The sequence below is a fragment of the Scyliorhinus torazame genome, chromosome 6 (genome assembly GCF_047496885.1).
Source record: "Scyliorhinus torazame isolate Kashiwa2021f chromosome 6, sScyTor2.1, whole genome shotgun sequence".
NCBI classification, from domain to species: domain Eukaryota; kingdom Metazoa; phylum Chordata; class Chondrichthyes; order Carcharhiniformes; family Scyliorhinidae; genus Scyliorhinus; species Scyliorhinus torazame.
Window position 1 is genome coordinate 103074967 of NC_092712.1, and position 16303 is coordinate 103091269.

A 16303-nucleotide genomic window follows, 5' to 3' on the forward strand; every position below is an offset into this window, starting at 1 on the left:
TGCAGGGCAGGTAAGTAGGGCCTCGGGGAGGTTTGGGAGGGTTGGCGAGTGGGGGTCCTGGAAGGGAGGGGATGCTGTAAAGGAGCCTGAAGAGGGGACCCCCAGGGACCCCATAGTGGGATCTCCTCAGTTGGGGGGGAGGGCGGGGTGACATTGCCCATGGGTGGGGGGGGACCCACAAGCTCACTTATTGCCCATCCCTCATTGCCCTTCAGTAGGTGGTGGTGACTTGCCTTCTTGAAACGCTACAGTCCTTGACGTGTAGGTACACCCACTGTGCTGTTCGGGAGGGAGTTCCAGGATGTTGCCCCAGCGACAGTGAAGGAATGGCAATATATTTCCCAGTCAGGGTGGTAAGTGACTTGGAGGACACCTCCAGCTGATGGGGTTCCCAGGTATCTGCTGCTCCTGTCCTTCTAGATGGTTGTGTGTTTGGAAGGTGCTGTCTAAGGGACCTTGGTGAGTTACTGCAGTGCATCTTGTAGATGGTACACATGTCACCCACTGTTCATCAATGGTGGAGGGATTGAATGGTTGTGGAAGGGGCAGCAACCGAGCGGGCTGCTTTGTCCTGGATGGTGTTGAGCTTCTTGAGTGTTGTTGGAGCTGCACTCATCCAGGCAGGTGGAGAGTATTACATTACACTCCTTACTTGTACCTTGTAGATGGTGGACAGGCTTTGGGGAGTCAAAGGTGAGTTACTTGCCATAGGATTCCCAGCCTTTGAACTTCCCTGTTAACCTCAGTGTTAATATGGCTGGTCCAGTTCAGTTTCTGATCGATGGTAACCCCCAGGATGTTGATTGAGGGGGTTCAGCGATGGTAATGCCATTGAATGTCAAGGGGTGTTGGTTAGATCCTCGCTTGTAGGAGATGGTCATTGGCCTGGCACCTGTGTAGCGCGAATGTAACTTGCCACTTGTTAGCCCAAGCTTGCATATTGTCCAGGTCTTGCTGCATTTAGACATGGACTGCTTCATTATCTGAGGAGTCATGAATGGTGTTGAACATTGTGTAGTCATCTGCGAACATCCCCACATCTGACCTTATGATGGAAGGGAGGCCATTGATGAAGCAGCTGGGGTTGCTGGAGCGTCCAAATTGGCTAGTGAGTGATGAGTCCGAGATGTAAAATACCTCCAATGAGCTATTTGCATGGTCCCGCCGGGTCGGGGCAGGAAGCTCGATGGGGATGTCGGGAAACCCATTATGGCTGGCGGGGCAGGCACAGAGACTCATGACAGGTCTGCCACCCAGCACGAATTCCTATTTTGGCCCGACGCAGGATTCTGCACGCCATCATGAATTTCCATGCCTAGCGAGTGGCCCTGAAGAATCCCAGCCTTTAGGTCCTCCTCAGAAATTGGTGCATATCATGACGACAATGGTAGCTAAATCTAAGATTGTGAAGTTGGCTGCCATGGCATTATTGCTGTAACACTTACCTTACAGCTCCACGTGTCCATTCAGCTGCTCTCCTTTGAGGAATGAAAGGAGATGAAAGATGAAAGCCTCGTAAAAAGCAAAACAATCATTAATCTGATGCTAGAATGACATCAAAATCAAATGACTATTTGTTAACCGAGTAAATTATCTTTCAATTCAGCAAGATCCTGTAATTGCATTGCATTTAAGCATTTGTGTTAAGTCATAGCATTTTCCATTTAAATAATAAGTTTGACTGATAACTGCTGATTCCGTATATTTCATTTGATTTTTTCATATCATAAATATTCTTTTCAGGCTGTAGCAGACAATACAACCAATCATTTGGTTATCTGAAGAGTCCTGGCTGGCCCAACATCTATCCTAATAAAGTAGATTGTACAATCATTCTGCGAGCCCCAAAGAGCCACAAGATCTCCCTCTTCTTTCACACCTTTGACATTGAAGATTTTGGTGGATGCTCTGACTATTTAGAGGTGAGATGTTACCATTACTTATGACGGCATTAAATAAATATTAGCCAGGAAATCAAGCAGTGGACAATTTCACTGCCTCTTCACTTCAACAGTAGTCTCTTAGGAGCTCCATCTTAATAGAGAATCCTGTGCTAATTATGAGGTAAATAAAGGGAACCAAGAGTTAGCAACACCTTCCACAAAGTTGATCTGTTGATCCTGAGAGCAATGCCATCTGGAGTCTTAAACTCCTGGCAGGGTCACCTATGACCATAAGATCGGAAGGCAATCCAAAACAAGTCCTCAACAGTGGATCAGGTGGAAGATATTTGTACGGTATCAGCCGCGGCGAATGAAGGCTGCAGCAGTAGGGGGATCCCCAGTCATCGAGGGTCTCTTGCCATTGGAACTGGACTTATCCTGTGTCAAGGACGGTGTGTCTGCTGACATGCAATGGCATATCCACGTTAAAAGATGTCCTGCACCAGGCATCTACCCAGAGGAAACCAACACACCTGCCACACAGACAAGACCTGTGGCAATCGGCGAGAAGTGACAGCAAAAACAGCGCGGGAGCAGAGAGAGCCAGGACAGCGAAAACAGCGCCGGAGGAGAGAGCCGGGAGATTTAAAAAGCACGGGAGGAGAGAGCCGGGACAGCGAAAACAGCGCGGGAGGAGAGAGCCGGAACAGCGAAAACAGCGCGGGAGGAGAGAGCCGGGAGATTTCAAAAGCGCGGGAGGAGAGAGCCGGGACAGCGAAAACAGCGCGGGAGGAGAGAGCCGGGAGATTTTAAAAACGCGGGAGGAGAGAGCCGGGACAGCGAAAACAGCGCCGGAGGAGAGAGCCGGGACAGTGCTGGGAGAGGTGAGTGCACAAAAGGTGTGGCAGGAGTGCCTTTAGTCACGGAGTGCTGATTGGAACAGAGTGCATCTGAGTTTAGGTGAGTGACTGAGTGCTGATTGGGACAGAGTGCATCTGAGTTTAGGTGAGTGACTGAGTTCGGGTTAGTGGCGAGAGAGGGCTGTGTTTTTGTTGGTGTTCGGGTTTACCCTTGAGGTTCTATAAAGAAATTTTTTTTAAATATTTAAATTAATTAACTAGTTGAATATGGCTGGACAGGTGATGTGCTGTTGCTGTATGATGATGGAACTGGTGGATCCCATTGAGACCGTCAGTGACCACATCTGCAGCAAGTGTTGGCTGCTCGAGGAACTTCGGCTCAGAATTGATGAGCTGGAGCCCGAGATGCACACACTGCGGCACATCAGGGAGGGGGAACATTACCTGGACGCTTTGTTTCAGGAGGCAGTCACACCCGGTAGAATAAGTACTGTTAATTCGGACAGTGGTCAGGGACAGAGTGGTGTGACTGCAAGGGAGGCAGGTAGGGGGATCCTGAGTTTAGGAGTTGAGGAGCCTCAGCCCTTGACCTTGTCCAACAGGTATGAGGTACTTGCTCCCTGTGTGGATGAGGCAGAGGGCTGTAGGGAGGATGTGTTGACTGACCACTGCACCGTGGTACAGGAAGCCATTCAAGAGGGGGGAGCAAAAAGACAAGTGGTAGTTGTAGGGGATTATATAATTAGGGGGATTGATGGCATCCTTTGTAAGCCAGATCGAGAGTCCCGCATGGTATGTTGCCTGCCCGGTGCCAGGGTGAGGGACATCTCTGATCGGCTTGAAAGGATTTTGGAGAGGGAGGGGGAGGATCCAGTTGTTGTAGTCCACGTTGGGACTAACAACACAGGTAAGACTAGGAAAGAGGAGCTGTTTGGGAATTATCAAACACTAGGGACTAAATTAAAGAACAGGTCCTCCAGGGTTATAATCTCTGGATTACTACCCGAGCCACGTGCCAATTGGCATAGGGTTGAGAAAATTAGAGAAGTTAACACGTGGCTAAAGGAGTGGTGCGGGAAAGAGGGATTCCATTTCATGGGGCATTGGCATCAGTGCTGGGGCAGGAGGGACCTGTAGCGTTGGGACGGTCTTCACCTGAACCATTCTGGGACCAGTGTTCTAGCGAATAGGATAAATAGGTTGGTCACAAGGACTTTAAACTAGCAAGTTGGGGGGAAGGGAGGTGTAAAGCTATGGACAGTATAATGGTTAATGGAGATCAAGGCAGCAGGTTACGTGACAGGTTATTATGTAGAGATATGGGTTCAAAGACAAGGAGAATTAGGGGAAAGGGTAAGAGGATAAATAAATTGCGAAAAGTTACTGATCAAGGTGTTAGGATTCATAACAAAGACATAAAAAACAGCATAAGTGTACTTTGCCTGAATGCTCGTAGTATACAAAATAAGGTAAATGAGTTGATGGCGCAAATCATCGTGAATGACTATGATTTAGTGGCCATTACTGAAACATGGTTAAAAGATGGTCACGACTGGGAGTTAAATATCCAAGGGTATCAGACTATATGAAAGGATAGAATGGACGGTAAGGGCGGTGGTGTAGCTTTGTTATTTAAGGATGGCATCCTGGCAATAGTAAGGGATGATATTGGTGCTATGGAGGACACGGTTGAATCAATTTGGGTGGAAATCAGGAATAGTAAGGCGAAAAGGTGACTGATAGGAGTAGTCTATAAGCCAACAAATAGTAACAGGGTGGTAGGGCAGGCAATAAGCAAAGAAATAACGGATGCATGTAGAAATGGTACAGCGGTTATCATGGGAGATTTTAATCTGCATATCGATTGGTTTAACCAGGTTGGTAAAGGCAGCCTTTAGGAGGAGTTTATAGAATGTGCCCGGGATAATTTCTTGGAACAGTATGTAATGGAACCTACAAGGGAACAAGCGGTCCTAGATCTGGTCCTGTGTAATGAGGTAGGATTGATTAATAATCTCATAGTTCGGGATCCTCTTGGAAGGAGCGACCACAATATGGTGGAATTTAAGATACAGTTGGAGGATGACAAGGTAAAATCAAACACTAGTGTTTTGTGCTGAAACAAAGGCGATTACAATGGGATGAGAGAAGAACTAGCTAAGGTAGACTGGGAGCAAAGACTTCATGGTGAAGCAGTTGAGGAACAGTGGCGAACCTTCCGAGCGATCTTTCAGAGTGTTCAGGAAAGGTTCATACCGACAAAAAAGAAAGACGGTAGAGAAGAAAGGGGAAAAATCGACCGTGGATATCTAAGGAGGTGAGGGAGAGTATCAAATTGAAGGAAAAAACATACAAAGTGGCAAAAATTAGTGGGAGACTAGAGGACTGGGAAGTCTTTAGGGGACAACAGAAAGCTACTAAAAAAGCCATAAAGAAGAGTAAGGTAGACTATGAAAGTAAACTGGCTCAGAACATAAAAGCAGATAGTAAAAGCTTCTGCAAATATATAAGACAAAAAAGAGTGGCTAAGGTAAATATTGGTCCTTTGGAAGATGAGAAGGGAGATTTAATAATAGGAGACGGGGAAATGGCTGAGGAGCTGAACAGGTTTTTTGAGTCAGTCTTCACAGGGGAGAACACAAATAACATGCCAGTGACTGATGGAAATAAAGATTATGATAGGTGAGGACCTTGAGATGATTGTAATCACTAAGGAGGCAGTATTGGGCAAGCTAATGGGGCTAAAGGTAGACAAGTCTCCTGGCCCCGATGGGATGCATCCCAGAGTGTTAAAAGAGATGGCTAGGGAAATTGTAAACGCACTAGTGATAATTTATCAAAATTCACTAGACTCTGGGGTGGTCCCAGAGGATTGGAAAGTAGCAAACGTGACACCACTGTTTAAAAAAGGAGGTCGGCAGAAAGCGGGTAATTATAGGCCGGTAAGTTTAACTTCGGTTGTAGGGAAAATGCTGGAATCTATCATTAAGGAGGAAATAGCGGGGCACCTGGAGGGAAATTGTCCCATTGGGCAGACGCAGCATGGGTTCACAAAGGGTAGGTCGTGTCTGACTAATTTGGTAGAATTTTTTGAGGACGTTACAAGTGCAGTAGATAATGGGGAGCCAATGGATGTGGTATATCTGGATTTCCAGAAAGCTTTTGACAAGGTGCCACACAAAAGGTTGCTGCTAAACTAAAGATGCATGGCATTGAGGGTAAAGTGGTAGCATGGGTAGAGGATTGGTTAACTAACAGAAAGCAGAGATTGGGGATAAATGGGTGTTTCTCTGGTTGGCAACCTGTAACTAGTGGGGTCCCTCAAGGATCAGTGTTGGGCCCGCAGTTGTTCACAATTTACATTGACGATTTGGAGTTGGGGACCACGTGCAATGCAGACGACACTAAGATGAGTGGTAAAGCAAAAGGTGCAGAGGATACCGGAAGTCTGCAGAAGGATTTGGATAGGTTAGGTGAATGGGCTAGGGTCTGGCAGATGGAATTCAATGTTGCCAAGTGTGAGGCTAACAATTTTGGGAGGAATAACAGCAGAATAGATTATTATTTAAACGGTAAGATGTTAAAACATGCTACTGTGCAGAGGGACCTGGGTGTGCTGGTGCACGAGTCGCAAAAAGTTGGTGTGCAGGTGCAACAGGTGATTAAGAAGGCTAATCGAGTTTTGTCTTTCATTGCTAGAGGGATGGAGTTCAAGACTAGTGAGGTTATGCTGCAATTGTATAGGGTGTTGTTGAGGCCGCATCTGGAGTATTGTGTTCAGTTTTGGTCTCCTTACCTGAGAAAGGACATGTTGGCACTGGAGGGAGTGCAGAGGAGATTCACTAGGTTGATCCCAGAGTTGAGGGGATTAGATTATGACGAGAGGTTGAGTAGACTGGGACTGTACTCATTGGAGTTTCGAAGGATGCGGGGGGATCTTATTGAGACATCTAAAATTATGAAGGGAATAGATAGGATAGATCACGCAGGTTGTTTCCACTGGTCGGGGAAAGCAGAACTAGGGAGCATAGCCTCAAATTAAGGAGAAGTAGATTTAGGACGGAGTGTAGGAGGAACTTCTTCACCCAAAGGGTTGTGAATCTCTGGAATTCCTTGCCCAGTGAAGCAGTTGAGGCTCCTTCTTTAAACGTTTTTAAGAAAAAGATAGATACCTTTCTAAAGAATAAAGGGATTCGGGGATATGGTGTACGGGCCGGAGAGTGGAGCTGAGTCCACAAAGATCAGCCATGATCTCATTAAATGGCGGAGCAGGCTCGAGGGGCCAGGTGGCCTACTCCTGTTCCTAGTTCTTATGTTCTTAAGTGACAGGGACAGGACCATGAGATCTGGAAGTCTCTAGCTTCGGACCGGCACGTAGGCGGTGGAGTTTGATTCAGTTACTTACTCTTGGACTAGGAACACGAGAGTGTTTCTGCAGCTTTATTCATGACTAAACAGCGCTCGTCATGATCCACTCTGCTCGCCCCGCATGGAAAAAGGGCTGGAAAAGATGCCCTAAAAATAGTCTGTTCCATCTCCAACCTGGCTGGAAAACTCATCTACCTGCGGTCAAAAAATCAAATTTAACTGAATTTCGGAACTTGGAATGTATAAACCCTCATGGATAATGAGCAAAACAATCGACCAGAGCAAAGAACTGCCCTTGCTTCCTGTGAACTCAGGCACTTCAACTCTGACATTGCTCCCCTGCAGGAGACCCAAAGAGCAGGCGAAGAGAGGCTGAGGGAAGATGGTGGTGGTTACACCTTCTTCTGGAGAGGAAAACCTGAGGTTCAGCCCAGGGTGCATGGAATTGGGTTCACCAACAAAAACAAACTCATCAACTGACCCACAGAGCTCATTGTCAGCATCAACGAATATCACATGACCCTCCACCTGCAACTTGCCAAGATTCAGCAGGCAACAGTCTTGCGTGCCAATGCCTCACCTCTTGATGTCAATGATGAGTCCAAAAAAGGCTTCTACTCCACCCTGGGCACCAGACCCTCCAACATTATTAAGGAAGATAAAATCATCCTTGGAGACTTCAATGCCAAGATTCGAAAGGAACGATCAGAAAGCAAGGAGTTGGAAATTGCAACTCCAATGGCGTTCTCCTACTCACCAAATGCGAGGAATACCAGCTTGTCATCGCTAACACACTGTTCTACGAAAAAGGCAAGTTCAGGACTTCCCACAATCAAAGCACTGGCACATGATCAACTTTGTCACCATCCAATCCTGAGATAAAAAGGATGCACTCATCACCAAAGCAATGGTCAGTGCAGATAACTGTTAGACAGACCATTGGCTCATCCACCCCTCTATGTCCATCACACTCCACTAGATGCAACGGGAGATGAAGAAACAGATCAGAAAAAAGGTCAGAGTTGAGTGGGTTCAAGAACCAAACTTGCTTGTGAACTTCCAACGATGTCTTCACCAAAATCCCCATTCAAATAGAGTGGAGTAAAACTGGAAAGAGCTGAAGACAGCCATCATCTCAAGCTATGAAAAAACCATCAGCTACAAGACCTGGAATCACCAAGACTGGTTTGAAAAGAATGACCACACCATTCAAGACCTCATTGACGAGAAGAGGAATGCTCTCCGCGCCTGGTGAAACAACATAACCCGCAAGGAGAGCTCATTAATTAGTCAAAGCGGAGGTACAAAGAAGAACAAGGGAAATTAGGAACCGATGCTGGAATGCGAAAGCTAAGGAGCTGCAACTCCTCGCCAACAAGCACACCTGGGGCTTCTTCAGTGCCATCAAGGCAGTATATGGACCCAATACCCTAAGCCGGAATGAAGTAAGGATGTAATCCTCTTGAGAGACAGAGAAAACATCGGCCTTCAATGGAGATGATACATAAAAGAACTCCACTCCTAAACTGTGATACAATTATAGATGAGGACGTGTTTGAGGAAATACCCCAACTCCCCATCAATGATGATCTTGAACTCCCACCAAGAGTGGACGAAGTTAAAGCTGCCATGAAGAATACACGAAGAATGGAAAAACCGCAGGAGTGGACAAGATTATTCCTGCTGACCCCAAGGATGTCGTCATCGCCACCATCTTCAAGAGAGGAGACAAAATGTACTCCGGGAACTACCAAGGAATCTCCCTACTCTCCATCAATTGGGAGATCTTTACCCAAATCCTTGCTGGCCATCTTCTCCCAGTCTGAAAAATTTATATGGAGAGCCAGTGTGGCTTCCAACCAAACCACAGAACAGCGGACATGGTTTTCACTGCTTGGCAACTTCAAGAGAAATGCCATAAGCAACATCAACCACTCTACACGTCCTTCATCGATCTGACCAAGGCTTTTGACTTCGGAAGTCAAATTGTCAATTGAGAAGTGCTTTGGATGACACTGTCAAAGGCCAACTGTCCAGAGAAATTAATCAACATCACTGACTCCTCCATGACAAGATGACAGCTACAGTCCTCACCGATGGGAATAAGGCAGAAACCTTTATGGTCAAAACTGGAGTCAAGCAGGGACGCGTCATCAGCCCCTAAGGGCTGGTTTAGCTCAGTGGGCAAGACAGCTGGTTTGTAATGTAGAACAAGGCCGGCAGCATGGGTTCAATTCCCGTACCAGCTGAGAATTCTGAATTCTCCCTCTGTGTACCCGAACAGGCACCGGAATGTGGTGACTAGGGGCTTTTCACAGTACCTTCATTGCAGTGTAATGTAAGTCTACTTGTGACAAGAAAAAAAAAGAGAAAAAAAGAAAGATTTCTCCATCCTCATCACCACAAGCCTTCACCTTGCCAAGAACAAGCTTCCCAGTGGAGTGGGCATTGTCTACACGATGGACAAAAAACTTTTCAACCTCAACCAGTTGAAATCCAAGAAGAAAACAACACTGATATTGCTTGTGGAACTTCAGTTTGCGAATGGCATCGCCACCTGCACTCTCTCAGAAGAGAATCTCCAAGCCATTCTTGACACCTTCACATAAGCATACCGAAGAATCGGTCTCAGCCTCAATCTCAGCCTTTGCCAACCCGCCCCAGGGCAAGATCCGGTCTCTCCCTCCATCAAGATTAGAACATGTGTAGGAAGGTGGGATTAGAATGGGCTCCGGGCTGTCCTATGGCTAGCATGGACAAGATGGGCTGAATGTCCTCCTTCTGTGTTGTAACTTTTCTATGATTCTATGATTCTAAAATCAACGGAGAAACCCGACCAAACATAGATCATTTCCCCTATCTGGGAGTGACCTCTCCTTTTGAGGCTGACATTGATACAGAGATCCAACACTGTATCCAATCTGTGAGCGCATCCTTCAGATGCCTAAGCACAAGAGTCTTTGATGACCCTGACATCTGTACTGACACCAATATCCTCCTGTACAAGGCAGTCGCCCTCCAACTCTTTAATTAAGCTCAGAAACTTGGACTACATGCAGACGCCACCTCAAGGCCCTGGAGAAGTATCATCAACGCTGTCTGAGAAATGCATCATAGATGTCAATACCTGGGAGAACCTTGCTCTGAGGAGACCGACTTTGAGGAACCTCCTGATTGAAGGGACACCCGACGGCAAGAGGAGGCTGATAAAGGAATATCAGCGATCCTGAGTCCAAGGACCAATCCCACCTCCTGGAAAGAGAGGCCAAGTGTGCAGTCGAATATGCGGCTCTAGGATCGGGCTCATCAGCCATGCAAGGACCAACAGAACCCATGAACAATAACGTAGAGTTTTTTTAGATGGATAACCATATTCACTAGCGAGTGATCGGCAAAGAAAGGTGACCACTGTCCTGAACTGTCTTGCACTAAAGTACTTCCAAGCTACCACTAGAACATCTACAATATCACTCAATCTTCTGCAAAAATTGATCAAGCAAGTCAAAGGTGCTTTGTCTATCAAAGTAAATAATGAAATGAAATGAAATGAAAATCGCTTATTGTCACAAGTAGACTTCAAATGAAGTTACTGTGAAAAGCCAGCCCCTAGTCGCCACATTCCGGCGCCTGTTCGGGGAGGCTTGTACGGGAATTGAACCGTGCTGCTGGCCTGCCTTGGTCTGCTTTAAAAGCCAGCTCTTTAGCCCTGTGCTAAACCAGCCGGTTAATTTACCCGTGGAAAAGCAACAGCAGGATGACAAAGCATTGCATTCATAATATTCCTCAAGTTTCAGAGGTAATTATGTACAAAATATATAATTCCCTCCTCAGAACATCGTGGCATTCATGAACCACAAACCCAGGGTGCTCAAGGCACCTACAATGATTTGTATTCATAAACCCCCAAGTTCTTCTGCCCTGTCTCCACATCAGGGGCGTCATTCTCCGACCCCCCGCCGGGTCGGAGAATGGCCGTTGGCCGCCGTGAATCCCGCCCCCGCCGAAGTCTCCGAAGGGAGAAAAGTCGGCGGGGCGTTAATGGCGCCGCTGCCGCGGAGAATGTCACGGATCTGCGCAAGGCAGCCGATTTTCGGCCTGCCGATATTCTCCCTTCCGGATGGGCCGAAGTCCCGTCGACGTGATGACCGTTCACGTCGACGTGGAATCAAACCTCCTTTCATCGGCGTGACCGGTGCTCCAGGCTCACGCCGACCAGCGAGGAGGTGAGTGACGGCCTGGGGGGTTGGCTCTGGGCAGGAAATGGCGTGGCCGCAGGCTGATTGCGTGAGGAGAGGTGTGTCTCGGCTTGTGTGTGTGTGCGGCGGGGGGGGGGGGTGGTTAGAGTAGGCTGGCTCCGGGGGAGTGCCGGGAGGGGGTCCGTGCCGGGGTGGAGGTTGGGGGTTGGGGGGGGTCCGTGCCGGGGTGGAGGTTGGGGGGGGGGGTCCATGCTGGGGTGGGAGGGTTGGGGTTGGGGGGGGTTCGTGCTGGGGTGGAGGTTGGGGAGGGGGTCCGTGCCGGGGTGGAGGTTGGGGGGGGGCTCCGTGCCGGGGTGGAGGTTGGGGGGGGTCCATGCTGGGGTGGAGGTTGGGGATTGGGGGGGGTCCGTGCTCGGGTGGAGGTTGGGGAGGGGTCCGTGCCGGGGTGGAGGTTGGGGGGGGGGTCCGTGCCGGGGTGGAGGTTGGGGGGGAGTCCGTGCCGGGGTGGAGGTTTGGGGGGGGGGGTCCGTGCTGGGGTGGAGGTTGGGGGTTGGGGGGAGTCCGTGCTGGGGTGGAGGTTGGGGAGGGGGGTCAGTGCCGGGGTGAAGGTTGGGGGGGGGGTCCGTGCCGGGGGTGGAGGTTGGGGGTTGGGGGGGTCCGTGCTGGGGTGGAGGTTGGGGAGGGGGTCCGCGCCGGGGTGGAGTTAGGGGGGGTCCGTGCCGGGGTGGAGGTTGGGGGGGGGTCCGTGCTGGGGTGGAGGTTGGGGGTTGGGGGGGTCCGTGCTGGGGTGGAGGTTGGGGAGGGGGTCCGTGCTGGGGTGGAGGTTGGGGGGGGGTCCGTGCCGGGGTGGAGGTTGGGGGGGGGTCCGTGCTGGGGTGGAGGTTGGGGGTTGGGGCGGGTCTGTGCTGGGGGTGGAGGTTGGGGAGGTGGTCCATGCCGGGGTGGAGGTTGGGGGGGGGGTCCGTGCCGGGGTGGAGGTTGGGGGGGGGGTCCGTGCTGGGGTGGAGGTTGGAGGTTGGGGGGGGGGTCCGTGCTGGGGTGGAGGTTGTGGTGGGGGTCTGTGCCGGGGTGGAGGTTGGGGGGGGTTCCGTGCCGGGCTGGAGGTTGGGGTGGGGGTCCGTGCTGGGGTGGAGGTTGGGGGGGGGGGGTTCGTGCTGGGGTGGAGGTTGGGGGTTGGGGGGGGTCCGTGCTGTGGTGGAGGTTGGGGAGGGGGTCCGTGCTGGGGTGGAGGTTGGGGGGGGGAGTCCGTGCCGGGGTGGAGGTTGGGGTTGGGGAGGGGGTCCGTGCCGGGGTGGAGGTTGGGGGGGGGGGGGGTCCGTGCTGGGGTGGAGGTTGGGGTTGGGGGGGGTCCGTGCCGGGGTGGAGGTTGGGGAGGGGGTACGTGCCGAGGAGGGGTGATGGGAGGGCAAATGAGTTGGTCCACCTGGCCAGGTGCCAGCCTCCAACAGTTGGACCCATGCGGTCCATGCCACCTGGCTGGGGGGAGGAGGGATATGGGCAATGATGACATGTCGTCGTTCCCCTCCCCCCCACCAGGCCGTCATGTTTTCAGACCATCCAGCGATGTTGGCCGTTGGCCGCCGTGGTGCAGCCGCTCATGTCTATGTTGCCCTGGATGAGGAGGAGGAGGAGGAGGAGGAGTGTGCCAGAGAGGCGGCGCAGGCTGCCGCAGAGGGGCAGGCGGCAGCCGCCCAGGCTGGAGGGACACCTGACCGACAGGACGAGGAGGGGGAGGAGGACGTCGCGGCCCCACGGCAACGGAGGCACCCGAGGGCGCCCCGGTGTGTACCGGCCCCGGCAGTCATACCAGGACCTCACGGACCGGGAATGCAGGAGGAGACTCCGGATGAGCCGGCAAACCGTGGCACACATCTGCCAGCTGCTGGCACACCTGTCACCGCGTGGCACTGGCGGAGGGGACACCCTCTCCCCGTGTCCGTCAAGGTTACGGTGGCCCTGAACTTTTATGCAACGGGGTCATTCCAGGCACCGAGTGGGGACCTGTCCGGCATATCGCAGACATCGGTGCACCGGTGCATCCGGGCAGTGACAGATGCCCTTTATGCCATGGCGCACCGCTACATCCGCTTCCCCGTGGACCGGGCCAGCCAAGATGCCCGGCCGTGGGCTTCTCTGCCGTTGCCAGGTACCCCATGGTCCAGGGCGCGATCGATGGGATGCACGTCGCCGTGCGGCACCTGCAGATAACAGGGCCGTGTTCACTAATAGGAAGGGGACCTATTCGATGAACGTACAGGTGGTCTGCGACCACCGGCATGATGATCCTGCACGTCTGCGCCCGTCACCCAGGCAGTGTACACGACTCATTCGTGTTGTCGCGGTCATCCATCCCCGGCATGTACGAGGGACGCCATCCCCGGCTGAGGGGCTGGTTGCTGGGTGACAGGGCTACCCATTGCGATCGTGGCTGATGACGCCTATACGGAGGCCACGCAATGAGGCGGAGAACCGCTACAACGATGCCCATGTAGCGACAAGGGGAGTGATCGAGAGGTGCTTTGGCGTGCTGAAGATGCGTTTCAGGTGCCTGGACCTCTCTGGGGGCGCCCTCCAGTATCGGTCAGATAGGGTCGGCCGCATCATTGTGGTGTGCTGCGTCCTGCACAACATAGCCCAGCAGAGGGGCGATGTGCCGCAGGCAGAGGAGGGCGGAGTGGAGGAGCAGCAGGAAGAGGCGCAGTCTTCCCCAGATGAGGGGGATGGGGGCAATGGTCAGGGCAGACGGGGTAGACACAGGCGGGTGGCTGTCCACCGTTACCGGCTGGCCCAGCGGGCACGGGGACAGACTGATAGCCGCCCGCTTCACTGACTAGATGGGCGTGGGAATCGGGTAGTATGGCCACAGACCGCACACCATGGCAACAGCCGACCCATCCACCCACCCAGCACCCTCACCCCCCTCCCCAACCCCACACACCCCACCCGCATGCACACCACCCCCCTCCCCCCAATTGCCGATCCACCGGCGGCACAACGGGCCGGGCTCACCCAGTTGCGGGTGGACGCGTGTCTATCGCAGGGCCATGGAGGATGATGACAACCCGCCCTGCGATGAGCTCCTGGCTCTACATCGTTGGACTATGTCTAACCCATGGCCACAGTACCACCATCCACCCGGACCATCCCCGCATGCGGCTGTGACACTGCAGCGCACGGTTCCGTCCTCTGCCCGGGGATGTTGATGGCGGCCCAGGAGAAGGGGGCAGACTCACCTGGGGCTGAGGTAAGACCACCCGTCACACACACACTTGCGCTCAACGTACATGACACGCCCGCACACTTTGGACAGAGCACAAAGGCAGCTTCGGTAGGTGTAACATTGACTTTAATAACCAAAGGAGTTCATGCACGTGCCCTAGCCCCTAAAACTCATCTGTGCCTGCACCCGTGCCAACTTACTCAGTGTCTAATTGTTTGGCCTTACGGGCCCTTTGACTACGTCTACGTGGTTCCCCAGACGGTACAGCAGAACTGGAGGTGGACTCCTGTGATTCCTGCCCTCTGACACTGGATCCCTTTGGCGGCCGTTTCCTGGGGCGTCCTGGCCTAGATGGGCCAGGCTGCGGCCCGGGTGACTGGGATGGCGAGCTGCCAGCCTGTCCTGCCCATTGCCCACCCGATGCACCTGGACGGAAGGGGGGGAGTCCGAGTTGTCGCGGTGTACCGGGACCTCCCCTACAGAGGGAGCCGGGACGGACCACACCACCTCCTCCTCCCTCGGGGTGCACGATGGCCCCCAGGCCTCTACATGGGTGGGGGATGCGAACGGACTGGCCATCCGACGCGCCCCCGACATCTGGCGCTGCCAGTCCTGGAGGCCCGTGCTGGTATCGACAGGGGTCTGCAGGTTTGCAGCCATGGAGCCCAGGGGGTTGTCAAACCCTGTCTGTGACAGTGCGACGCCGGCTCGCACATGGCCACTGGCGCCGATGCCCTCAGCGATGGCCTGCTGAGACTGGGCCATGGCCTGCTGAGACTGGGCCATGGCCTGCTGAGACTGGACCATGGCCTGCAGAGACTGGGCCATGGCCTGCAGGGACTGGGCTATGGCCTGCTGAGACTGGGCCATGGCCTGCTGAGACTGGGCTATGGCGTTGAGCGCCTCTGCCATCTGGCGCTGGCACTGGCTCATGGCCTCCTGTGAGAGGGCAGCCATTTCCTGGGCCACAGACGCCACCTGCACGGAAGGCCCCAGGCCTCGCAAACCGTTCCCCATGTCTGACACCGTCGCACCATTGCCTCCACCCGCGGACGCCACCCGTGCGGTGTCAGCCTGGGTGGCACGCATGACCCGGGACCACTCCCAGCTCCTGGACGCGGGTGGACTCCTCCACCTGCGACCGCAGCCGCCGCAAGCCACCCGTCACCCTATTCGCTCGTCTCCGTGTCGGTGGTTGCATCGGATCTATGTGTGGGTGTGGTAACTGCAGGAACCCGGGATCCATCTGGGCGGCAGATGTTCGCTTGGCCTGGGCTGCCCTCCGACCGCCCGGTCCCTCTGCTGCTCCTACCTCCACCTGCTGTACCGGGACGGGCTGTGTTGTGCGCACCAGTGAGTGTACCAGACGCCTCATCACTAAAGTGCCCAACCGTGGTGAGTGTTTCTGCGATGGTGGAGGGTGTGGGGTGACAGCAGTGGCGTTGTGTCGTGCTCTTCGTCCCACTCTGACTCCATGGCACTTGGGGGTGGGGATTCGTCTCCACCCATCCACTCTGCGTCACTGTCCGGTATTTCGTCTTCCCGGGTCGGGGTGTCCTGGTAGTGCTGTCCCGGGTAGTGCTGTCCCGGGTAGTGCTGTCCCGGGTAGGGGTGTCCTGGGTAGTGCTGTCCCGGGTAGTGGTGCCCGGGTAGGGGTGTCCTGGATAGTGGTGTCCTGGGTAGTGGTGTCCTGGCTCGGATGTGACGGGGGGCCTGTGGCTGCCCCCTCATCGCTGGGTGGTCGCTCCCGCACGTGACGGGGGTGTCGTCTCCCTG

General features: G+C 53.1%; 1 protein-coding gene across 1 annotated transcript in view; it reads left to right on the plus strand.

Moving 5' to 3' along the window:
* Window positions 1-16303, plus strand: part of cubn (cubilin (intrinsic factor-cobalamin receptor)) — a 604171-nt gene that overhangs the window by 570262 nt on the left and 17606 nt on the right. The window contains exon 57 of the mRNA XM_072510233.1: window positions 1744-1922. Coding sequence (XP_072366334.1) covers window positions 1744-1922 — 179 coding nt within the window. The remainder of the gene's footprint in view (window positions 1-1743; window positions 1923-16303) is intronic.